Below are 26045 nucleotides of genomic sequence, written 5' to 3'. Positions count from 1 at the left end.
GAAAGAAAAAAATTTGTCAACCCCAAATTCTATATCTAGTGAATAAGGTATTCTTCCACAATTTTATTTATATAAATGGATAAAACTTATTTCTTATTTAGAGCTATACTCTTGTTTTAAAGATTTTATTTATTTGAGAGAGAGAGAGAGCGCGCACGCACACACACACAAGCGGGGGAGGGGCAGAGGGAGAGAGAAGCAGAATGAAGAAGAGAGAGAAGCAGAAGTAGAGAGAAAGAATTTTTTTAAAGATTATATTTATTTATTCATGAGAGATACAGAGACAGAGAGGCAGAGACACAGGCAGAGGGAGAAGCAGGCTTCCCACAAGGAGCCCGATGTGGGACTGGATCCCAGACCCCAGGATCACTCTCTGAGCTGAAGGCAGCCACTCAACCGCTGAGCCACCCAGGAGTCCCGTTTGTTTTTGTTTTTTTTTAAGATTTTTTTTTTATTATTATTCATGAGAGACACAGAGACATAGGCAGAGGGAGAAGCAGGCTCCCCGCAGGGAGCCCAATGCAGGACTTGGGACACATCCCAGACTGGGATCACACCGTGAGCCGAAAGGCAGATGCTCAACCACCGAGCCAGCCAGGCATCCCAGTAGAGAGAATGTTATTATATTATCACACGTATCCTTTGCCATTAAAATAAGATTATGTTGCTCTGCTAAAGAGTCCAAAGACCACAGAAAACTACACCCAGTTTGATAACCATATTATGTAACAAGAGAAACAAATCTAAAACATAAGATTAAATCCATTATTGGAGAATAACCAGTGCATCTTCAAAAAAACACTTTGGCAGAGATCTGAAGAAATCATTGTTGAGTTTGTATGAGGTAGGCTACGTGCAAACCACATGAGATATGGTATAAAAGAGATAAAAGATATTTAACAATTGTATTCCAAAACATTTTTAGAGAATAAAACTCTGTTAATTAATCTCCTTTAAAAAACCAACCAATTTAATCTGGTTAATCTTCCTTGGAACATTTAATTGTTTTCTTTTTGTATCACATCAGACATTAACTCTTGGCTCTACTGTCATCATTCCTCCCTTCACTACTACCATTTATCTAATCCTATAATTCTTCTCCTCTTCAACTCACACCTTTATTTTAGCAAAGTCCATTCTATTCACTCATTGATGCAAAGACTCTCTGTTTCATTCCTATACTTAGACATTTGCTAGTCACTCCTCTCACTTAGAATGCCCTTCCCTTCACTCTTATACAATGCTCAGAGATTTCTCCTGGAAACTGTTTTTGACTAGTTAACCTTGAATTTTTAAGAGTAAGATGAACCACTTGGTTCTTATACTCTTGCTTTGACAATTTGTCCCAAATCTGTTCTTCATCGTTACACAGTAGTTGTTCCTGAAAAGTTAAAGATGGTGGGTAAAGAATGAGGACAAGAAATAGGTCACACCCTATAAAGAGAAACAAGCATAAAAAGATTAAATGGCTAACACCCCCTAAAAAGCCTTGGATGGAGTCATGTCCATTTAACATTATAAGCTGATGAATAGATAACCTCTCAATTATGACTATACGAGCTGGGGGCTTTAAGTAACTGAGGGTTGTGTAAATAAAATATATGATGAGTAAAGATTATTTATGTTCCTGATATATCTTTTTAACATATTTTTGTCGGAGTTTTTTCAAAATGAAAGTAATGTTCTACATAGAGAACATTCATGTTCAAACAGTATGCTGTAGGGGTGGACCGGAGCTCAGTACACATTTTTTTTTTTTAAAGATTTATTTACTTGAGAGAGAGATAGAGTAGATGCAGGGGGAGAAGTAGAAAAAGAGGGAGAAAGAATTTCCAGTAGACTCCTGCTAAGTGAGGGCTCGCTCCCACAACCCTGAGACTTGAGCTGAAACCAAGAGTCAGACACTTAACTGACTGGAGCCACCCAGGCACCCCAGTCAGTCCATCTTTTAAATGTTAAGTCAGACTTCAACCAAGAACTACAATACTAGGGAAAGCAACTATCTTAACAGTTTTAACATTTATTAAACATGTTTTATATACTTCTCCTTGCATATTCTAAGCCTGGTAGAAAACAGAAACAAGGGAACCCTGGGTGGCGCAGCGGTTTGGCGCCTGCCTTTGGCCCAGGGCGCGATCCTGAAGACCCGGGATCGAGTCCCACGTCGGGCTCCCGGTGCATGGAGCCTGCTTCTCCCTCTGCCTGTGTCTCTGCCTCTCTCTCTCTCTCTGTGTGTGACTATCATAAATAAATAAAAATTGAAATAAATAAGTAAATAAATGAATAAAGTAGCTTCTTTAAAAAAAAAAAGAAAACAGAAACAATGTAAAATAATATGCGGTCTCTTTGGTACACACACACCAAAAATATATACAGATCTGAATGTTATATAATAAAACATGACAGTTTATCATTAGGTCCCACACAAACTAGGATTATTACATAAATAAGTGTCATGGCAGTTCAGGGAGAAAGTTTAAGAAGGAAAGGACACTAAAGCAAAACCTTAAAAGATGGATAGATACTAAATGACAAATTAGTAACGAAGGACCTTCACTTTATGGGAATGTTGGGGAAAGTCTAGAATGAACAAAATTTTCATCTAAGAAAATGAGATGAGTTTGGAAAAGAAGATTGAGGTCTCTACCATAGAATACCCTAAATATCAGGCTAGAGTTTGGACTTGACCTTGCCTGAAGGTAAGAGCCATTGAAGATGAAGATATATCGGTAACATTACTGCCAAACAAAGACTTCACAACAAACCATTTCTCTAGGTTAGTCTATTAACTCAAAAATTTTCCTGAAAACATAGCTCTTCTCTAAGTTTTCTCATGCAGCTTTTAACAAGGCTCACTCTACTAAAAGTGGCCCTAGGAGTGAATGCATATTTTAAATGCAAACAGTATGGCTCTTTTTTAAACAGCAAATCAGAAATAACTGAATCTTTTTCATACATCTGGGAATTAAACAGTATTATAATTTTGTGCTTTCAAGAAACACCTCAAAGTCCAATAGATTTGTCAATTCTAATCTCCTGAGAAACTTTACTCTGTACATTCAAAAACATTTTAAAATTAACTTTAGATTATGTATCGGTGACTTATGAGAATTAATTTTTATAAGTTCCGGAATGAAAAATGAATACACAGTAATTTTGAGTCTAAAACACATGGGAAAATTAGTTCAGAAAGCCTAATAAAAAAATGTAAAGGACATAAGGACACTATTACAAGATTTACTTTAAGAAAATTTACTTTTATTTTCATATCAAATAAATGTATAAATACCTTTATTCACCTGCTAAATAAGCTTAGAATTTCTCAGTCTTTACAGCTCATGTTATCTCAGAGATGAAAGAAAATACTATATTTGAAAAAGACATTAACTGGATATTCATAGGCTAAATTGGAACAAAAATGCACTAGAGCCTTGCTAAATCATGAGTCTGTGAGATAGAACCATAGTCCACGTTAAGCAATTAATAAGATTTTTACCACACATAACAAGACTCTATGTCATACTAAAGAGTAATAGGCTAATAGATCTACTTTATCATTAGTGCCACTCAAAAGTAAAAACTTTGCATTTCACAGTACCTTTCATTCCTGAAACCACTTCCACATGCATTATTTAATTTGGTCCTCACGAGTATCCTGTGAATTAGAGAAAGAAAGTAATATTTTCCCTTTCTTGCAAATGATGAAACTGAATTCTTGAGGAGCAAATCTGGAGCTAGAATCCATGTGTTCTAATTCAACAATATCACCATTTCACCACCCTGCCTCTACACATTTGTGGCTGAGAGGCACTTCATCTGAGTGCAAGGCTGCCAAGATTTTGGAACTAGATGGCCTGGGTGCTCACATACTGGCCCTTTGATGACCTGGGCATCAGGTGCCACCTATGCCATAATCCACTATAGACCCAGGTCATAAATAAATTACTAAACAGAAGAAATAAAAGTCAATCAAATAAGTCTTCACAAAACAACTTAGTTATTTCATATAAATCTCCAATACATTTTTTAAAAATGATACCACATCTTTTCCTTTTCTAAGCCACCACACAAGACAGATGAGACTAGTTAAGTCTACTTTAAGTTCTTTTTATTCTATTCATCAGTCACTGTATCAACCTACTGTAATCATATACCAGAGACGGTTGTGCTCTACAAATTTACAGACCATACCATCTATTCAAAGGACTGAGACCATGAGAAGAGAACAAAGTATGATATGCCAAGCTTTTGGTTTTTCTTATAAATACTGTGAGAAACAAAATTTACTACCCCCACAAGCACCAAGCTAATGTGAATTAAATACTTATATATAAAAATATATACAGTAAAATAAAATGCAATCTCAAATGTACATGCAGGGATATCTCTACCAGCTTTTGGAATGGACTTCTATAGAACACATTTCTTCATGAAAATAGGCTTTACTTATATTTTAACATTTAAGACATTAAATATGTAATAGTTTTCCCAGTGGCATATGGTTTGAATTGATATTGGTAAATAATTATACATAAAACTACACTGAATTAAATGTTAGTAAAAATGACAAAACAAAACACAGGCAATATAAGCCATTGCACAGGTGTATGCCATATTACCAGTTGAAAAAAAATCTTGCAATTACAGGCCTACACTATTTATTTCACTTGTGTGTAATTACATTTTATACATGTTTGTTTAGTAATATCAATCCAAGACATCATTTTGAGAATATAATTAACTGGATGGTAGAACAGAATGTGCGTGTGTTTTACTATTTTTGTGTTTCTGTATTTCAAACAAGTTGGTCTTTGTTAGCTGTGTTTAACTGCCATCTAGAGTTAAAATGAATCCATTTCTTTTCCCTTCTACTACTTTTCAAATTTTTAGGCATATCAGCTAACATGTTTCATCTCTTTCATATCAAACAAATACTCTTCAGATGACAAAACTGTAAAGGACAACTTTATCCAATTTTTCAAAGTACTATTAACATTTCCACCAGGTGCAAATATTTTAGGTTGACTAAAACTCGAGGCTCACATTTAATCTAATTAAAACATTTTTAGTAATTAACCTAATACACATTTGGATATGGGGAAATATGTTAAAAACTTAAATTAATTTGCCATCTATCTCTGTGGCTTCCTACTTGTATTTTTATCAACCCAAGAAAAGCAGACCTATATATAAGGATATTCAGGAATTATTTCATATTGTAAATGCCTAAAAATATGATTATAAAAATCAGCTAAATCCCAAGTGAGTATTTATAAGTTTTTCATATTATTACATTAAAAGTAACATTTATATTCATATTCAAATTTGAGGTAAGAATAAACCATCAATACAATCAACTCAGCTTTCAATTAACATCTGAAAGGCAATACCAAAGGGATACTTAAGAGAAAAAAATCAGGTTTGAAAGTAAGATCTCAAAAAAAAAAAAAAAAAAAAAAAAAGAAAGTAAGATCTCCTGCTCTAGCAAAAGAAGAAATGTATTCATACGAAATGTTCAAAAGACTAGATAAACATCGCCTCGGGCTGTTCTCATATAAATGAGAATTTAAAAAAAAATTATCTGTCCCAAACACATTAATCCACCACAGACTTTTCCGACAATAGTTTTACATATCATTAGATCCTGAAGCAAAGAAGTTGCAATACGGTAAAACTGCAACTCTTGTTCTTTCTAAGAAAATTGTTAAGTTTTTAAGTGGGTGCATACAGCAAATGATAATGATGAAAAAAAGACAGGCTGGTGCAAAGAGCCTCAATTTTTTTTTAGTAAACACAGTCACAGAGCATCACAAAAGGTGGGAATTGCAGAATTCAATGCTCCGAGTAGCCAAGTATGCATTAGGAACGTTCTAAATTGCTTATTCAATAGTGGACTGCTAAAGTTGTTATAGGATCCTAACAGCAAAAAGCAGGGGGTTACATGGGGAAAGTAAACAAGCCAGGAGTGCTATGAAGGAGAAAACTCCTACTTCAAGAAAAGCCTGAGCTAAAGAGTTATGAAGAGACTAGAGAGTAAATTGAAAGCTGCTGGGAAATCAAGGAGCCAGGATTTAAAAAAAAAAAAGAAAAGAAAAGAAAGAAAAGAAAAGGAAAGGAAAAAAACGCCTTTTAAGTTGTACACAGCTGGGAGGGTGTCAGTTTAAGACAAAAGAATTGTGTGAGCTTTAAATTACTGAAATTTAGGAAGGAGGAAATATACATATTTACTTTGTATACAACATACAAATAATTTGCTAAGAATTATCATGCGTGCTTTCAATTTTAAAATTCTAATGTGTTCTCAAGTGAATTTTAGAACTAGTAAGGTTTTTAATTTGCTCTCCCAAGTAGGAAAAAGCTTATGCAAATTCTCACTGAAAATCTCTAGGAATGAGCATAGTTTTATCATCATAGTCTTGTTCTCTCAGCCAAGAATGTGTACAATGCAGGCACCAGCTGTGATAATGATTTCTCTATTGCAGAGTTTTATCTGATTGGACCTAGATTGATAGCTGATTCATTGACAAAAGATCCTAAAGAAGTAGCTGGTTATGAATTCTCTCTGGTCAAAACCCATTCAGGGCCAATTTAAAGCATTTCAGAGATATTATGAGTATAGAATATTTTTCCATAGTGAACTGGGCAATCTATAACTGTGGAAAAAGATAAAAGTCTAATGACTGTATTTCAAAGTGAAGAAAAGCAATTGGGCCCACTTTGCCAAATTTCATCTGGGATTTCCTGAAACAAAATGGGAAAAAAAAAAAAAAAAAAAACTAACTCCATTTCAGGCATGAGTTCTTCATTTTCTTATTTGTCTACCCAGAGTACACCCAAAGGAGGTCTAAAAAAGAAGGCCTCTGCATAAACCATAACAGAATTTACTGTTAGTAATTTGAACTCTTTGAAACTTTCAAAGATCCTGGTATTCTTTTAATTATTTCTTACTCTTTAAAGCTTGTCCTTTTTCATCCTCAAGCCTTCCTATTCTTTACTTTCCAGTCTCCCCTTCTCCAATACTTCCTTCTCTTTATTATTGTCAAACCTCTGTTTTCTAAGTCTCTGACACCAGAAATGAAATCTTCAAAATTGAGGGAAATAAGGGGAAAAACATTCTTCTCAATGCTTTCTCTCCACTGGACCTCCTCACCCCAGATGTATTCTCTTGCACATACTTCTGTACATATCTCCTTCACTCAAAAGGTTTCATGCCCCATCTTGCCACCTGTACACCAAATTACAAAAACAGACCTCCAAATTCCAACCAATTTTCAAAATTCACCTCAGTCCTCCAAAATGTACCTACACTATTCCAGCTCTTAGTGCTCTCTCCTTTCTTCTCTATCACCCTCATAATCTGCAGGACACTTTTTAGTTACATATGCTCAATATACCGTATGCAACTACTTATAATACTAACATCAAACAAGCAAGGGCTCATTTACTTACAGTGTGATCATAAGTCATGTCTCTAAGCCTCAGTGTTCTCAGCTATAAAAATGGGGATAGTAAGTTAACAAGCAACCCTGTCTTGCTCACAGGGTTGTTTATGAGGATTAGATGAATAAATCATACACAGTGCCTAGTACAAAATGAGCATTGGAATATTAATCATTTTTATGTTGCCAGCCAAAATCCCCTAGCTTTTTAATGTATACCTTAAGAGCCCTCTAGGCTCTTGAGGGCAGGGACTACATCTTAGAAATATTTAATAATTATATCCTTAAAATTTATGACTAAAGAGCACAAGGCTTTCTAAATAATGAGGCTAAAGGGACAATTTTAGCATGCTAGTGGACAAAACTATACCGGATTAGGAAATACTTAACTTTACTATACGTTTATAGAATGCCCCATTATGAGCCAGGCATTAGTAGGTTCTAATAATCTGCATGGTAGATCGCGAATATCTCACTCCAGGAAGTAACCAAACCTACCTAAGAAATACGGAAGCTGTTCATTGATAGCGCAATTGTCAGAGACAGGGCTTCTCCAGTCAAGTGTCTCACAGAAAAGATCAACTCGGGGCAGTCATGAAGAGAGGAGCTCTCAGAGCAGATCTTTAAGTAGAAAGTACTTTGTTTAGATCCTATAAAATGTATTATCAGAGTCTATCTAGATAACCTCTAAGTGTCTGTGAGGTATTCCTGATTACTGTTCTCCTAAAAATTTCAAGAAAATTCTAAGGTATTCCTTGATTCACTCCTAGGGCAGACAATGAGCTAAAGAAACTAGATTCAAAGTTAAAAGAGCTTGTCCCAGTTGTGTCCCCATGCAAACTTACATAAAGCAGGGAGGGGAACAAGGTTTGTTTTAAACAACATACGAATGCTTTCACGTGCAGCCTCTCAGTATTCTATTCCATGCAACCCATTACCAATTTAAGAAACATCTGGGCAGCCCAGGTGGCTCAGCAGTTTATTGCCGCCTTCAGCCCAGAGCGTGATCCTGGAGACCCGGGATCGAGTCCCATGTCAGGCTCCCTGCATGGAGCCTGCTTCTCCCTCTGCCTGTGTCCCTGCCTCTCTCTGTCTCTCATTAATAAATAAAATCTTAAAAAAAAGAAAAATCTTTATTTGTAAATTTACATAAGAGGTAAGAATGCCTTGTAACCATGCAGAAGCTCTACTTCATTCCGAGAACACAAGGCCATTCAAAGGTCTGTATTTCATCTTTACTAAGTACCTCTGTGGAACAGCTAAATCAAAAGTCCTATTAACTGAAGACGGACCTCTCTTAAAAGTACGATGGGGGATCCCTAGGTGGCGCAGCGGTTTAGCGCCTGCCTTTGGCCCAGGGCGCGATCCTGGAGACCCGGGATCGAATCCCACATCGGGCTCCCGGTGCATGGAGCCTGCTCCTCCCTCTGCCTGTGTCTCTGCCTCCCTCCCTCCCTCTCTCTCTCTCTCTCTCTCTCTCTCTCTGTGACTATCATAAATAAATAAAAAGTTTAAAAAAAAAAAAAGTACGATGGAATTTCAACCTGGGATTATTTCAAGGCCATTTCAGTTGCTGAGGATACAGTAAGTAGCAAATAATCAAAAATGCTTGTTCTTCGGATGTTCGAATTCTAGTAGGGGTGCACTGATACACACACGAATGAGTGATGGAGAAACCTGTGGAACAGAGTGTTCTGGAGAAAACTCAAGCAGGAGAGGGAGGACTGGAGGCCCAAGGAAAGCTTCTTTGAGGAAGTAGCATTGAAAGATCGAAGCACTTGGTCTTAGGTGGGTTTCTGGGCAATGGGGTTTCCAAGCAAAGAAACCGTGAAGTGCCATGGAGTCCCGAAACAAGAGGGGAGTTTCCTATAGATATTCTGGGAGTTTAAAAAAATAAAATATAAAATAAAATATATAAATAAAATAAAATAATAAAAATAAAATAATAAAATTAATAAAATAAAAAAATAAAATAAAATAAAATAAAATAAAATAAAATAAAATAAAATAAAATAAAATAAAATAAAATAGAGCAGGGATCCCTGGGTGGCTCAGCGGTTTGGCACCTGCCTTCAGCCCAGGGCCTGATCCTGGAGGCCCAGGATCGAGTCCCACGTCGGGCTCCCTGCATGGAGCCTGCTTCTCCCTCTGCCTGTGTCTCTGCCTCTCTCTCTCATGAATAAATAAATAAAATCTTAAAAAAAAAAAAAAAAAGACACTTGGACTGAAGTCCCTAGCCCTCCGCCGTTTACCAACCCAGTAACCCATAGGAAGAAAACAGCTTGACCTCTCTTGGACCTGTCTTTAACCTCTGAAAATAAGGAGAGTACTTTGCATCTCACCAAGTTATGTCAAAGACGGGGGTGGGGGGAGGTGGGGGGAGGTTTAAGAACGCACTTTGCAGCACGAAGGCATTTTTCCCAAGCATGTGACCCCGAGGGCTGCAGCAAATTTCCAAAAGGCTCTACCGAGTTCAAGCTCCGACCTAAGTATAAGGGTCAACCTGGTTTGGTTCCTCCGTCGAAGGAGGAGGATGTTGCCAGGTGTCGCCAGGTGTTGCCGGGAAGGGCTGAAATAGATCATCCACCCGCACGCAAACCTCTCAAAACGCCCACCGTCGTATGATCATATGGACATCCTGTGTCCCCAGGACGGTGCGGGCTGGGGGCTCGGCCCCTGTGCTCTCCGCCGGGCCACGTGGGTGAAGCATCTTGAAGATCCAGAGAGCTTTTACCCACTGTGCAGACAATTCAAACACTCTGACGGACTTTTTTCCCCCTCCATGTCCATGATCTGTGTGTCATTCTAGCTTCCCTGTCTGAAGCATGCTCCGCCTCATTTTAAAAGACTCGGAATCACCGCCCGACGCTGCGGAAGCACCGCCGCGGAGACCCCTCCGCCGCGCGCCGCACACTTGGGCTTTCGCGCCAGAGGCCCGCCTTTTATAGCGACGTGATTACGTCACCTCGTCGCGCGTGCGCAGAGGCGGCCGCGTGGCCACGCCCGGGCCTGTGCGGGGGCGGTGGGGGGGGGGTGGTCCCAGCGTCCGCGCAGTAGCCGGCGGCCTCACGGGGAAGGTGTGAGCGCGGCTGGGTGAGTCATCAAGTCCCCCCCGCGCGGCCCCCGAGGCGGGCGAGTGCGCTGAGTGTGGGAGGGCGGCGCAGGTGCTCGCGGAGCCGCTGGGGTGGGGGATGGGGGCGGATGTTGCAGGGGACGAGCAGGGGTAACGGGGGAAGGTCGCGAGTTCTCGGGGGGGGGGGGGTTAAGCAGGGAGTTGGGGCGCGGCGCTTGCAGGGTTGAGGACTCGGAGACCGTGCGGACCCCCGGTTCCAGAGGCCATCTGAGGTGATCTTAGGGGCTTGTCTGCAGTGCAAGGGGATGGCGGGCGCTGCGGGAAAGAAGTTACGGCGGGGCGGACTAACTTTCCGGGATTTCCTTGACGCTGCTTTGCAAAGGGGGAGGAAGGCGGCGACGGTGAGGTCCGCAGTGAGGTTAGGGGACGAGGGTCTGTAACCAAGGAGCCTCCCCGGGCGAGCCGGGCCGCGGTCGCTGTCCGCGGTGCTGAACCGGCCCTGCAGCAGGAACCCCGCTGAGGGCAGGGCAGTGATTCCCCTGCCCTGGGCTGGGCGCAGTGCCCTGCACCTCCATGCACGCGCTCCGAAGGAAGAGCTCAGTCTATCAGCGCTGGACACTCAGAGATTAATGCATGGGATTTGGGAAAGCCAATGCTTTGCTCCGGGAAAATGATTTCATTCCTTTTTTTCCCTGTCTTTCTTTCTCCCTTAGGACAGTCACCTTCAGCTTTTGCACACACACCGCCCAATGATTTGCCTCCAGGCCCTGAGCCTTCAGAGCACTTCACTTGATCTTTATCTGTATGGGTCCAGGCTCTTCAGTCAAGGTGAGCTTGCTCATGTGTGTTAAAATGGACTTCCCTAAACTCCCCAGATGGGAGTCCTGAGCACCCAGGGTAAGGTGAACACAGCAGTTGGGCTCTTCCCCCCGCAGTTATACATGAAAAAATACTTTCTTATTTGGAAAAGCGATGGTAGAACTGGGCAGTCTTCCAATAAAGGAAAGACCATGAGTTTCCAGTTGGTTCTCATACTTGTTTGCCTTTCTATGTGTGTGTGCACACGCATGAGGGATGGTGTTCCTGTGTTGAATTTTACAGAGTGGATTTTTTTCCCTTTCTGTTGATTCAATAAAATGTTTACTAGTCTTAGTACCAGCTGCTTGTTTGTTTTCAGTTCCGATTAAGGTTAAAGTGTGAGGAAGTAAGAGGAGGAAATGTGAAATATGTTGAGTTTACCTGATTCGTGGTGTTTTTGGATGCATCTGGCATATGAAAAACCGTGCATCGTAAATAAAAACGGTTTTGAATGCATTCGTTCAGTTTATACATTATTACATCTTATATTATTATTATATTAATGTATTATATACATTATTATATTTCTATTTTACTCTTCTTGGGAGAACCAGTCGGTGGCGATTGTAAAACAGTCCACTCTTGTAACGCTGAGGACATTACAGTAACTTTAAATGTTTTTGTTATTTAGCAGAAAGCTTATAAGGCAGCTCTGACTAAAGATGACTTCCTTGTTGGCTCAAGAAATTCGCCTTTCTAAAAGGCACAAAGAAATGTAAGTTGTTTTTTTTAAAGGCTTATCTAAACAAATAAATTGTACCGGCTTTATTAATGAAATATTGTGTGCACAGAAGACTTAAAAATATGAAAGTGTGTTATTTAAATTTTCTAACACTTGAAGGATTTTGGTGTTAGGGAATTTCACGGTCTCTTAAGAATAACAAAGATTTAAAGGTATAGTTGTGTTCTCTTCTTACAATTCTATTATCTAGATAAATTCACCCTTCTTACCTTTGTAGGTTCCTCACTGTTACTTAATGGACTTCTCTACACCTCTTAACCAAGACAGGCTTTATGAGTATGTGACCTGGGTACTCACAGTCCCTGCACTTGGTTTAATGCTCTAATGTTGCTGTCTTGCAATTCCTAATAGTTTTTTTTTAAAGGAGCCCCACATTTTCACTTTGCATTAGGCCTTTCAAATTATATAACCGGTTCTGCAAGTATACTTCTCCACCTCTTTCTGTGGGCTCTCCTATTTTCCTTTTCTTTGATTAATTATGAGGACTTCTTTCTTGGCTTTCTAAGATCTTTTCCTTATAAAAATGTTCAAATTACTCAATTTTAATTCTACCCTCAAGAACAGCTGTATGAAACATAGCATTTCTAAGGATCTCCACAACTACTTGGAAAATGATTAGACTGTTGCATATAAATATAAATATATATATATATAAAGTATTTTTTATCATCTGACATTTTTGTTAATCATTTTAGAGGACCAAAAAACTTGTAAAATGAGCATTTGACCAATGAAAAAAATTTTAAAGTATATTGTATACAACAAAGTAGTTTGATAATTAACTTACAACTTTTTACATCTTTCTTCAATTACTGTTTCACCTTGTTGTGAGTATGCATACATACACACAGCCTCTCACTCATATATGGAACCATCATCTTTCTCTTGGAAAAAGAGGAAAAAAATATTTTTATTGCTTCTTCAAACATATGGAAGTTTAGCGCAATTCTAAATGTGTAACATGAGATTCAGGGGTATTGAAGTGTTAAGCAGAAGGTTTCGTATAGCAAGTTATATCAATGTATGTGTGTGGGGAGGTATATATAAGTATGTGTACAAAGGGATATGTATTACAGTTTGCATTTTCACCAAAATTAAAACATGTTTTTAACACTCTAAAATAATTGCAAAGACCATAGAGGCTAAAAAACCAGAAGCATATACTTATGATAGAAATGTTAATGAAAATAAAAATAATTTTACCCATACTTAAGACTTACTGAACTACCTAAGTTTTCAACTGTCTTATTAATTGACATAATAATTGATTTTCAAGATAGCTTGAACTTGAAATGAGGTACAATTAAGAAATAAATTTTTTATGTTAGTCAAGCAAAAAAGTACCCTTTAAAAAAACTTTATATAATTTTCATTTTTTCTAGAATATCACAAAGATTAATGTTACTTCAACAAATGGAGGATAAATTTATAGATAAAAACAAGGAAAAGGCATCTCAAATGAAAGCAGCTGAGACTGCTTTTAAAAGGAACCTTAGTCTTTTAATGGTAAGTTTCCATGACTTGAGTATAGATTTTTTTCCCCCACCTTTGCAAAAAAAGAATTTAAGGGAATTTCATAATTTTGATATATATAATTTGTTTTGAGTAATAAATGCAATTAATGAAGTACCATCTAGTTTTTAAATCCATGTAAGTTGGATAATATGCATGTGCATTCTTTTTTAAATGAAAAAAAATGAAAGTTTGCTTAAGCTAAGTGTTTTTAATCAACCAGAGAAGTCAGTGACCATAGAAGGAATTTAAAGGTCACCTTTGTGCAAGAAGTAATAGATACAAGATGTAGCTTTCCATTTTCCATCTTCTTTTATTTATAGGGAGATCCTAAAAACCCATGAAGTACCTATAATGTTTTTAGATCCAACTCAAAACTATTTAACATCATAAAAACAAGAACAATTTGATTTTGCCCTACTGGGGCCACAGTCAACACGTAGAATTCATATCTAAGATAACAGATTTCCCAGATCTCTCTTGATAGTGATGGAGGAGGTGGTCAAAGTATGTGATTGCGCAGGGCCCCACCATTTGGCCAATGTGCCCATTTGGAGTAAAATCATATGTGTAACATTTTTGGCTGCTTGCTATACTTTGCTTCCAGAATTGTATGGCTTCATCCATAATTAAAACCCTAAAGTTTGCTTCCATTCAAGCTTCCAAGAGATCCTATGACTAAAACATTTGGTAGTAAGGCTATATTATTTAAGTTATAAAGCAGTGTTTTCAGTTTTTTATTGTTAAATATTTTCATCGATAGGCATGATATAGTTATCTTCTGTAGTCACTAGAGGATAAAGGAAGAGGAAAATTCAGTTATCTTCTCAGCTTCTGGCAGTTTGATCCACAGTAATTTAAGTCACAGCCATAGTGCTACCAAAGCATTCTATGTTGCCATATGTCTTCCTTGCCCAATGGTGTTTGCAATATTTATTTTTAAATGGAAATATATAGGATAATCTGGAATTTGCTGTGAAAAGTCAGAAAAACTAAATTAGAAGGCTTGAAGGCTTGATCGCTACTTACCTGCAACAAGTGCAGGTACTATTTGGATTTTTCAAGCATCTTCCTTTTAGTGAGCAAGTATTTGGTGAATGCCCGAAGGGTCCTTACTACTGAGCTAGTTCTGAGCAGAAAGTGGAGTTAACGAAATAATTCAGAGTTCTTTACATCAAATAGCTAACACGCTTAACTGATGACATAAGGTTGTTACACATGGAATATGAGATCTTAGGTGATCAAACATTAAATTATGTGAAATCGTTAGCTCTTTAGGAGTAGGTATAAAAAATCATGGAAAACTGTAATATTCTAACAAGTCTGAGAGGGGAAGCTAAGCTGGAGCTGTGTTTGAATAGGCAGAAGGCGAGGTATTCCATTGAATTCTTACAGAAGAACCAAGACCAAAAGAATGAGTGGCCCTCTTCATGTTTATGGGACCCTGAGCTAACTAGCTTGTAAAGTCATGGGAAACAAGGCTGGATATGTTTTGTGAGACCGACTGAAGAAGTTGAGACTTGATCTGTAGGGATAATACAGTACTAAACATGTTTAAGTAAAAGAAAAATAGAGACTTATATAAACAGCATATGGGTATTTAAGAAAGATTCATTTCCTATTTAGATGCTATGTGATTTGCTGAATGGAGAGATTAGATTTAAGGAGAAGAGCTAAGAAATCATTGCCATATCTGGAAGGAAGATAATGAACCTAGTTTCATAGTCATTAGAAACAAGTTTGGTATGGTGTTTTTTTCCCTGATATAAAAGTAATATATTCTCACTGTAAAAAAAACTTGAAAAAGCGAAGAAGATGAAATAGCATACTTTCCATATCATCCCACCCGGCTAGAAATTAATGTTTTTGTAAATTTCCCTTTAGTCTTTTATTAGCAGACATCCCCCCCTACGCAGAGAGCGCGACATGGGGGCTCGATCCCCGGACTACAGGATCGTGACCTGAGCCCAAGGTAGATGCTTAACCAATTGAGCCATCCAGGCACCCCTGACTTTTTTTTAAACATACTTTGAATACTTGTATATGCAATTTTTAAAAATTCTGCCTTCCCTCTTATTATTTTGTTTTAAACTTTGGAAATAATTTTAAGGGCTCTACCATAGAGGTTATTGTCAAAGTGACCTAAATAGGACTTGATCACGGAATTTTCAGTTGAGAGGAACTTTAAAAAGCATATAGATTAGAGTTTAACTTAAGGCTTTAATTTTTTTTAGCATAAAATTTTTTTGCAAAGATTTAAAATAGGTAATAGTGGACCTGCTTTGGCCCAGAGGCCCATCCATTAAGCTCCTCCTTGCCTGCTCTATTGTGGCTTTAAGGAATGGTGAAAACCACTGACCTGCACTTGATTCCCTAATTTAGAGATGAGGAAACCATAAAGTGAGTACTCCTAATACCCCTTGTCAGGAACAGGTTCAGTTACATCAGGATACGTACTTAGGTACAGAGTACACTTTTTAAATGGTTCTGCTGAAATTGGAAATCCCTGTAAAGATACTAGCAAAATAAGAATAAGCTTATTTTTACTATCCATTATTTGACCTTATTTAGATGCTCTGACCAATATAAGAAATGCTAACAGGGGCTAAACTTTAATTTCTGGAAAGGAAGATATAATCCTAACACTTTTAAGTGATAAGGGTATATACTTAGAAAAGCCAAAGCTGTTTAAAACCAGTATATTAATAAAATCTTAAAAAAAAAAAAAAAAGAGCAGCCCAGGTGGCTTAGCGTTTTAGCGCCGCCTTCAGCTCAGGGCCTGATCCTGGGGACCTGGGATCGAGTCCCATATGGGGCTCCCCGCATGGAGCCTGCTTCTCCCTTTGCCTGTGTCTCTGCCTCTCTCTCTATGTCTCTCTTGAACAAATAAAATCTTAAAAAAAAAACAGTATATTATGAATTGAGTAAAATTAATGGATAAAAGGTAAACATTCAAAAATCAGAATAAAATATATATATTCTCATATGGAAAATATGAGATCATATTCACCTTAGCAATGAAATTATAAAATACTTGGCAATGCTCTTCACAAGGGATATGCATGATTGGTACAAAGATAATTCTTACACTTCAGTGGAAGATTTAAAATCTAAATGGAGACTTAAGCCTTTATCCTGACAGGGAAACTATTGTTTTTCTGAAATCAGTTCACAGTGTTATTTTATATTTAATAGAACGCCACCAAAATTTGCATCAAACCCAACAAACTTTCTCTAACTATATTTGGAAAAATAAAAGAATGTTTTAGAAATGAAAATAACAAAAAAGACTAATACCCAAAGTTTCCAGCAGAATAGTAAAAGAATGGACATGAATTTAAGTAGTGAAGAAAATTCACACTGAAGGTTTAGTCAGTAAATATTCACAGAGGACAATGGATTGTTAGTTTCTGTTAGTTTCCCTCTTGAGAATAAAATAAAATGTATCTGCATTTTAAAAACAAATGTAATCGGTACAGATTTGGACAAGAAAATAGTGTTTCTATAAATACTTCCATGATGTAAACTGTCATCTCTTCGACCTTCCCTACCCCCTACCCCCACCAACAAAACTTAGTTTAACCCAAAAAGGCAATTTTGTGGTAGTGAACATCATCTTGTGAGGAAGACAGACAAATATTCCAGCGTGAGAAAGAATGGGAGTGTGCTACAGCAGATTAGAGCTACGGCGAGTGCTTCCCTTAAGGTGCGTTCTGGAAGCATTCTTGGGGCAACTGGCAGTTAGAGCCTTCAACAGACTGCCTTCCCTCCCCACTCCCAGAATAGCCAGTGACTTACAGGACTGAGTCCTCCTCACATTTCTCACTTTCTTCAATTCAGTAAAGAGCAAGTTTAATGAATGCTTGAGTGTTCCTTGTACCAGTGACCCCATATCTCCTGCTTTAGTATCTTGTTTTTTCAATCCCAGAAATTGCCCCTTCAGCAGATTAAAAGGTCAAACCCAGCCCAGCCATGGCTGGCTTCACTGTATATATTTATGGGAAGATCTATATTGCTGGGTTGGGAGGGAGGGACATTTCTAGGGAGGGAGAAAAAAAGAAATCTCAGTACAAAGAATTTTTGTGCTCATAGTTTATCTTTCCTAATCATGAGTCAACTCCTTTACAGAGGCTGCTGAATCCTGCCATAAAGTAGCATTTACACTACTATCCATACTGAAAACTTTTTGAATTGTTATAAAATACTTCAAACCTATGTAGAGGAAGGAATAGAAGAATCTATTTCCATGTGCTAATCATCCAGATTCAGTAATTTTCTTTTTTTCAAATTTATCTATTCATATTCATCAGACACACACACACACACACACACACACATACACACACACATACACACACACAGACACGGGCAGACTTCACCTTCACAGGTTGCCCAATGCAGGACTCGATCCCTGGACCATGGATCACACCATGAGCTGAAAGCAGACAGACACTCGACCACTGAGCCACCCAGGCATCCCAGATCCAGTAATTTCCAAAACAGAGGCAATCTTATTTCATCTACACCCCTCACCTTTACCCTCAGCCCTTCAAATTATTTTGAAGCTAATCTTCAGACATCATGTTGTTTTATCTATAAATATCACATCTGTTTCATCAGTGTTGGTCACTCAAAGATAAAGACTATTTTAAGTACAATCACAACTCCATGATCAATGTAAGAAATTAACAGTAATTCCTCAAATATTCAGTCAGGATTCAGATCTCCCTGAATCCTTTTTTTTTTAAACATTTGTTTGAATCTGGATTCAAATACAATACGGTACGTAATTGATTGATAAGGCTCTCAAATCCCTAAAAGTTCCCTCTGCCTTTTTTTTTTATACCCCTTTTTAATTTATTTGTTGAAGGAATTGGCTCATTTCTCCTATAGTTTCCACCTGTCTGGTTATTCCTATTACATTGCTGAGGTATCATTAGTATGTTCCTCTGTTTCCTGTACTTCCCATGAATTGATAGGACTAAGTTGTATTATACAGCAGAAATATAATGCAAGTAATTTTAAATTTTCTAGTAACAACTTTTTTTTTTTTAAGTTTTTATTTAAGTAATCTCTACACCCAACATTGGGCTGGAACTCATGACCCTGATCAAGCATTCCATGCTCCTTCCTATTGAGCCCCCCACCAGGTACCCCTCTAGTAACCACTTTTAATAAAGTTAAAACACATAGATTAAACAAAGTATTAAAATTAATTTCATACTTTAATTTTATATTTCAAATGTAGTCACTATTGAAAGTTAGTAAATATTTTATGTTCTTTTTTCTTGCCAAGCCTTCAGTGGCAAGAAATACATATACACTTCAAAATTCAGTGTACACTTCAGTGTATATGAAATTCATACACACTTCAAAATTCAGTGTATATTTTCATTTACAGGGCTTCTCAATTCAGACTTGTCACATTTCAAGTGCTCAGCAGCAACATGAGGCTAATGGATTCTGCATTAACAGTGCAGATGTAGAGGCCTGTCAGATTCAAGTTCAGTGTTTGGTCACCTCTCTTTCTGGAATGTTAGCAGTCATTGATGATCATGGCCTAGATATGTTCATTAAGGATTGCAGAAATTGATATTTAAATTCTTCGATTTCTTCTCATTTTATTGCTAATAATTTATAAGAAGATAAACTTCCCCTCACCAACTCTTTGGTTACACTGCAGTACATTTCATATAGGAAAAAAGCATGATGAGTGCTTGATTCTTTCTTTGTACTTGGTTCCCAAAAAAAGGTTGGTTCTCTAGTATCCTCCAAAAGTGACCAGTTAGATGTTGATGTTTTTAAATATTTCTGTGATTTGAAAGGTCTCAATCCACTTCAATTTGTAGTTCCATTGATGCTCAAATTATCCCATTTTTACCAAGTGGGAACCTCCAAGTTAGCTCCTAAATTTCTTTCACATGATCTTAACAGTCTTTGATTGTTTTCTCTCTTTCTGGTATGATATCTTTTAGGCCATCATTTGCTGCTTAGACCTCAATTTGGCCTTTGCTCCAAGTAGCCGTGGATCCTTTTGATAGGAATATATGTTTAGAGCCCTTAATCTGGGCACAAGGAGTGTTTATTACAACTTTTTTAAAGATAAAATTCATCAAGAGCTCATATGAATAATTCCATTTTGATTACATGATTGTAAGACTTTTAACTTAAAATCACCAGTCTTCTACCTCTAACATTTTTCTCGTTAAACAAAAAATTGCACTTCCTAAAAAATTTTCCAATACCAATGTAATTATGCATTTATTTTATCCCATGATATAGACAGCACTACCAGCAACAAGATGATTACGGAGTATGCTTTTAAGTCATACTTTTTACAATTCTTTTTGTCCTTGAGGTATATCTCACTACAGACGCTCAGTCAAAATACTGTGTTCTAAGACCACCTGATGTACTTTTTCTTGATGTGGTTATCCCACCAACTAGATTAGATTTGTTTTGTCCTCCATTTTTAGGGATTGCTTTTTCATTTTTTCTATGACTGTGTACATTTTTAAATGGTCTAATGGCAGATTTCTAAGATAAGATATCAAGGTCTGGTCAGGTAAGTCTAGTCTCTCTTCATCTGCTCTTTTTCCTTTTCTTCCTCCACTCCCTTGGGTACCTTTTTTTTTTTTAAGTTTTTAATTTATACTCAGGAAACATTTGACACCTAGTCATTTGTTTATATAATGAATATTTAAGTGTTTAGTATGCACCCTGCACTTTGTTAGATTCTCCGATGCTTAAAGGTTGTATGAGACTCAGTCTGTACCTCTGGCAGCATATAGTCAAACAGAAGGTTCTTAACTGGAAGTAATAGGATAAAACTCACTAAAGAAGGCAAAGATTCTTCAGTCAGGCTAAGGAATTCATACTTTATTCTCTGTGTAGTGGGTATCTGTTTTTTTTTTTAATCTAGGTAAAGATACTTAAAGTAGTAGTTTTAGCAAAACTAATCAATTTTATATGTGGTTAAAGTAAAATGAGATATAGTCCAAGTACATATTTGTTGAACAAGTAAGTGTGATAATAAGGCCACAGCACTGAGAATGGCATGGACAGGCTAGTGGAGACATCCTGATGGAATGATCTATGGACCTGTGAATTTTTAAATGTCAGAGAATAAGAACAGTTGAAGGTAGAAGATACAGCATAGGTGTTTAGGGGAATAGAATTCCTGCTATCGTACATCCAGTAGGAGTAAGTGGAGTATAAGTTTTATTAGGTTGAGAAATAAGGGCTAGGAAGAAAAGATATCTCTCCTTTTTTTTCCCCCAAAGAGACAGTCTTGGAGAGAAAAAAAGTAAAAAGATGAGGACAGATGTCACAAATCTTAAGAAAGCCCACACTTAGGATTAAGAAGAGAAAAGGGAGCCAGCTAAGGAGAAAGTGAAGTAGGAGTCAGAGAGGTAAGCAAAACATCTAAGAAAGTAAAATCTCACTTAAGAAAGAAGTGCTCTGGAAGGGTGATAATCCCTTGTCGACAGGCTACAGAGATGACAGTCAAGTTACTAACCATAGACCTGTTTTACCAGGCTGCAGATCCCTGCTCATATCTACTCTTTCATCACAAGTCTGATCTTCTAGGAGAGAGATTCAGTATCCTTATTTTACGGTGTTTAAGAGAAGTGTTTATCATCTTGTCTACAGGTGCTAGTGGCACCTAGATCTACCCACTAACAATACATTTATAACTGTTCTTATAATGGTGTCAATGAAACTGTGAGTCTATTGTTTGTTTGATTTATAAAAGCAAAAAATAACTTTTCTAGGACCTTGTAAAATCTCAGTGCAATCACAGAAGAGTTAATCTTCGCTATCTGTTGTAGCATTGGCATCAAAAGCTCTTTAGCATGTGTCTTAGCCATAAACTTCTGGTAGGGAATAGACACTGCTAATAGATGGGCTTTTTATCCCTAAATTGGTGGTTTTCCCCTTCAAATCACCTTCTTCGAGACAGCAGGTGCATTAATGGTTGTGCAACTTTGGGGAGTCCCTTTAGGGAATTTCCTGTTTTTCCCTTTTACATTTCACACCCATTCCTTGCTCCCGCCACTGCCATCTGCTCGCTCTTTTCTCCTGTTCAGCATTGGATTCTTCACACCCCACTCCCACGTCCTTTTCCATCTCTCTCCGTCTGTCCAACAGCCCTGTACTTAGATTGCTCCAATGCTTGTACATGGATCAGAGAACTTTCTCTTTTCGATCAACTCACTAAGCTCAAAGGAGAGACAAAATTTACACAGCCTCCAGCCAAGGCCTCTGTGAACTTGACAAACATAAGCAAGCACAAGACAACATAGGTGCCAATTTGGGGCACATTAAACAGAGCTCAGTGTTTCACTAACAACTTGGAGATTCCTTTATTTCTGGGCATGTACTTCATCCACATATCAAGGTTACATCTTTACCAGGGTATGAATTAAGTGTAATTACCCCTGTGTTCCTACAACCGTAAGAGAAAATGTACACACCCACAAGTTAAACTACAAATTAAAGCACAGTGCTTAACTGGCATCGGCTGATTGATGTACGACTCAGCCATAAAGCTGGCCATTGAAAATGCCCCAGAAATCTAGTCCTAAAAACATATAGCAAAAAGGTTCTTGTTGCAAAGTACTGAGGTACCTCATTGACTTTCTTTTAAATATGTGGAGGATTTGCATAAGTATAAAATTAAAAAATAGAATACTGAACAGATGAAATCTGTGACATTAATACACTATTTGCATGATCTGGACTAGAACTCTTTACTTTTAAGGTTAGCACAGTGTGGAGCAGACTGTCTGACTGTTTTTATATCTGAGTATTTGACCGTTTTTTCCATCTGGCTGTTTTTAATGGTTTTAGAGCTAAGCTAGTGTCCTGAGCAATTTTAGAAGAAAGTCCTTTTTGCAAGAATTATTGGCATTTACTATTTTAAATGAAAGGAAGACCTTGAAAGCGCCATGCACCCCACTGCCATTTTTTATTTTAAAATAAGAAATGCTACTTTCTCTATCTGAAACTGGTTAATTAAGTAGTGATCAGTCCTCCTCCTTCCATGCCCTTCCTTCAGTTCAGACTGTATATCTAGAGAAGAGCTGAGAGATTTGGGATATAGCCATTGCTATTACAGGTACCACTTGCGTGTGTTACGTAAATACATTTTGTTTCTAAAACGCTGATACCTATTATAGGACATAGAAGCAGCAGAAAAGTCTCTACAGACCCGGATTCACTCAATTCCATCACCAGAGGTGGTTTCTCTTGAGGTAAGAATCTTAAAGAATTAATGTTTAGGAAGAGACCCCATTCTGTTAGTAGTGAGTTGTAAGTGAATGGTGGTTGTATGTGTGTATTTCTCAGATTTATTTGTTTAGTAAAATAAGATCTGTCTGACTGATCCTTCCATGTCCACAGTGCTGTGCTTTGTACACAGTAGGTAACTGGTAAGTATCTTGATTTTTAAAAATGTATCAAGTGAAAATTTTTTAAAGATCCTATGTCTTTTCATCTAGAACAACTATCTTGTTAAACCATAACAGACAGTATGCACTCAATCTTAAGATGACAGCATGCCTCACCAAAGTGCTTTTCCTGTTGGCTAATGTTAGCACTTTGGTCCCTTCACCAAATTTCAACCAAAGCTATTTAAATGCATATTATCATGCAGCATAGTGTGGCTTTTGTCTGTTTTATTTTGCTCAGTTCAAGAACAGATTGGGAAGACTGTTGGCAAAAATAAACCCTATTTGGTATATGAATATATCTGTGATGAAAGGAAATTTACTCCATATAGAATAGTTTAATTTTATATTCTTAATGACCTTTTTCAAATACAGTTTTGCTTGCTGCCGAAGCAGGGATGTGAATAGACTCAAAATGAAAGGCTGAGAATTTGCCCTTCAATTTTCTGTGTCATCTAGGGTAATAAGAAAAGGCAGCGATCAAGGATAGAAAGAACTGTGGTACAAAGTTGTGCCTTGGGCATGTCTTTTTCTTTGTTGAATTCTCCAATACCTTCCTCTGGCCTCTACAGGCCCCGCACAATAGGGGTTAATCCAGCCGTGAATGGTAGAGAAACTCCCAACCACAGGCCTGGGTTGGTATTTTTCTTAGCTAGTCTTGCACAGCAGGATGACCTCTATTTTAAGTGTGTCAGGCTATTTCTCAGACCACATGCATAGAAAGATAGATATGTAGAACCGCTCACCATTTTCAACTTTCAGAACCCCTGTACCTTGTTAGTGTGCAGAGTGAGTCATTATGTGTTCTTAATGCTATGTAATTCTTTGGCTGAATTTCCCAAAATGAGATCGATAGTGATGAGCCAATATAAAATGCCCTCCTATGATACAGAGCTTTTTGGCAGCTTACTTTTCTTTGGCCCCCTTAGCACAATCACCCAAAAAACCATCAAAGCTTGTAGATATTATATGGTGATTTTGCATGAGCTTCTAGAACTTAGAGATTTGTTGTAAATCAGGCCAACATGATAGGTCTCAATTTCCAAGTTATTGGAATTAAAAATGGTTACATGATAATTGGTATTATTTTCTCAGTATACCAAAAAAAAAAACCAACCTGGGAAGAAACTACAGTTTACCATATCTAGTGTTCTTCTAAAAGATATAGTGAATGTGTATTTTAAGTGTTTGTCCCCATATAATTAAGGAGTCAATTTCCCTGAGTCCTGGACTATAACATACTAGTTATGTTTCAGTTCCTGACCGCATCCCAGGTCAGACCTTTTTATGTCAGTTGTAAAGCAGCTGTTCGTGTTCAATCATTTCATTGTATGGGTAATAATTTAGTATGGGATTTGGAACAGTAAACAAAAACATTTAATGACGGGTGTCCTAGAGGATACCACTGGTATTAATTACAAGGTTGGCCACAAGAGGGCGTGTAAAATCACAATAAAATCCTAAAACCTGTCATTCTGCCAGGCTCTGGTTTTACTGAGAAATTTGAAAATTAACACTAGTAAGTAGCCAGATTTCTTTCTAAAATTAACATAAAATATTCTGTAGAGGAAGTGCATTCTACGTATATGTGTGTGTGTGTGTGTGTACACGCACACACACACTTCAGTGAATAAACATTTAGACTATTATGAAGAGCCAAGTTCAATTGCTTGATATGCTTTTTTACTTTTGGATGTTGTTTTTTTTTTCCAGACTCTTTACTGGGCATCAGTAGAAGAATATATTCCCAAATGGGAACAGTTTCTTTTAGGAAGAGCACCATATCCTATCGGTGTTGAAAATGAAAACGAAGCAGAAAATACCATTCAAAATGAGGCTCAGGGATAACTTCTTCACGTACTCTTTTCAAAAAAAAAAAAAAATCAAAACAAAACCTGTTTCATACAGCTGAATATTAAAGAATATGCAGATCATCTCAGGCACCTTAGGAATTGAACATGTTCATATTGTCCCATTACCTCCTCGATGACATGAAGATAGGAGAATCTGCTGACAAGCAGATTCACTTTGAGACCTGCTACTACTTCAGGGTCGTGAATTTGCCTTCTGCCAAACCCACGGGAGTGTTAACAGTGAATGCTGAAAGGTAAACTGTTTATTAAATAAGTTGCTAAATAAGCATTGTGTCATTTTTATTTTATTTTTAATATTTTTATTTATTTATTCATGAGAGACACAGAGAGAGGCAGAGACACAGGCAGAGGGAGAAGCAGGCTTCATGCAGGGAGCCCGACGTGGGACTCGATCCTCCGACTCCAGGATCAGGCCCTGGGCCGAAGGTGGCGCTAAACTGCTGAGCCACCCGGGCTGCCCCATGTTGTGTCATTTTTTAAAAAGTCATTTACAGTCATTCTCATCTAACCAGTGAATACCAGTTGTTCTAACTTTACATTTTCTAGAATGGTTTTGGTTACTTTATCATGGGGATTGGGTTTAGTACAGAAATCAAAGTGGCTGTTGGCCCATTATTATAGATTTTTTAACAGAAAAAATAGAGGCACTTAACTGCTTCGTTGTAGTATTTACTAGACAATGGATTCATAGGATGTTGTCCCTCATAGATAATCAAACCTCTGAAGGTTCTGGAAGAAGGAACTAAACTACAAAACATTCAGTAAGTAGCCAGTTTCACGGGGAGCTCAGACTTGGTTCTGAAAAAGGTCACCTATCAGAGCTAGGAACGCTTATTGGATTTTTGACTTGGTTATTTAAGTACTACCGGCCCTGTGAATGCAAGTGACTCCTCTCATCTTTTCATCTTTAAACTTGCCCTTCCGTCTCCCTTCTGTTTTCATTATTTGTGAAACAACTGTCAGAAAGCTTTGTGGCTCCTCACTCCTCCACTGCTTAAGCATTCAAGAATTTTTTATTTTTTCTGATTACAGAGGCAGCTCCTGCTAGTAAGGGTATCTATGCTCAGTACAATTTAAGAGTTTAAAATTTTCAAA

The 26045-nt window shown here is 37.6% G+C and overlaps 1 protein-coding gene and 1 long non-coding RNA gene across 5 annotated transcripts; one reads left to right on the top strand and one right to left on the bottom strand.

Annotated features, from left to right (window-relative positions):
* Positions 1-3308: 3308 nt before the first annotated feature.
* LOC140611311 (uncharacterized) lies at positions 3309-10352 on the bottom strand. Its single transcript, XR_012012590.1, has 3 exons — positions 9837-10352; positions 7938-8060; positions 3309-3655 (listed from the first exon to the last, which is right to left on the bottom strand). It is a non-coding gene; the product is annotated as an uncharacterized lncRNA (long non-coding RNA).
* Positions 10353-10401: 49 nt separating this feature from the next.
* On the top strand, positions 10402-25215 carry CEP15 (centrosomal protein 15). Of its 4 annotated transcripts, none has more exons than XM_072785563.1 (6): positions 10402-10532; positions 11226-11340; positions 12005-12085; positions 13495-13618; positions 22807-22881; positions 24790-25215. In XM_072785563.1, exons 3-6 carry the CDS (start codon positions 12033-12035, stop codon positions 24922-24924), a joined length of 387 nt encoding a protein of 128 aa, XP_072641664.1. In that variant the 5' UTR covers positions 10402-10532; positions 11226-11340; positions 12005-12032; the 3' UTR covers positions 24925-25215. The 4 variants fall into 4 exon arrangements, with proteins under 4 accessions (XP_072641664.1, XP_072641663.1, XP_072641666.1 ...); XM_072785562.1 differs by having other exon boundaries at positions 12002-12085; XM_072785565.1 differs by lacking the exon at positions 10402-10532 and adding an exon at positions 10646-10784.
* Positions 25216-26045: the final 830 nt, after the last annotated feature.

This window comes from Canis lupus, chromosome 19 (genome assembly GCF_048164855.1).
Source record: "Canis lupus baileyi chromosome 19, mCanLup2.hap1, whole genome shotgun sequence".
Lineage (NCBI taxonomy): Eukaryota > Metazoa > Chordata > Mammalia > Carnivora > Canidae > Canis > Canis lupus.
The sequence above is the reverse complement of the archived record's forward strand: the minus strand, read 5'-3'. Positions and strand labels throughout refer to the sequence as shown.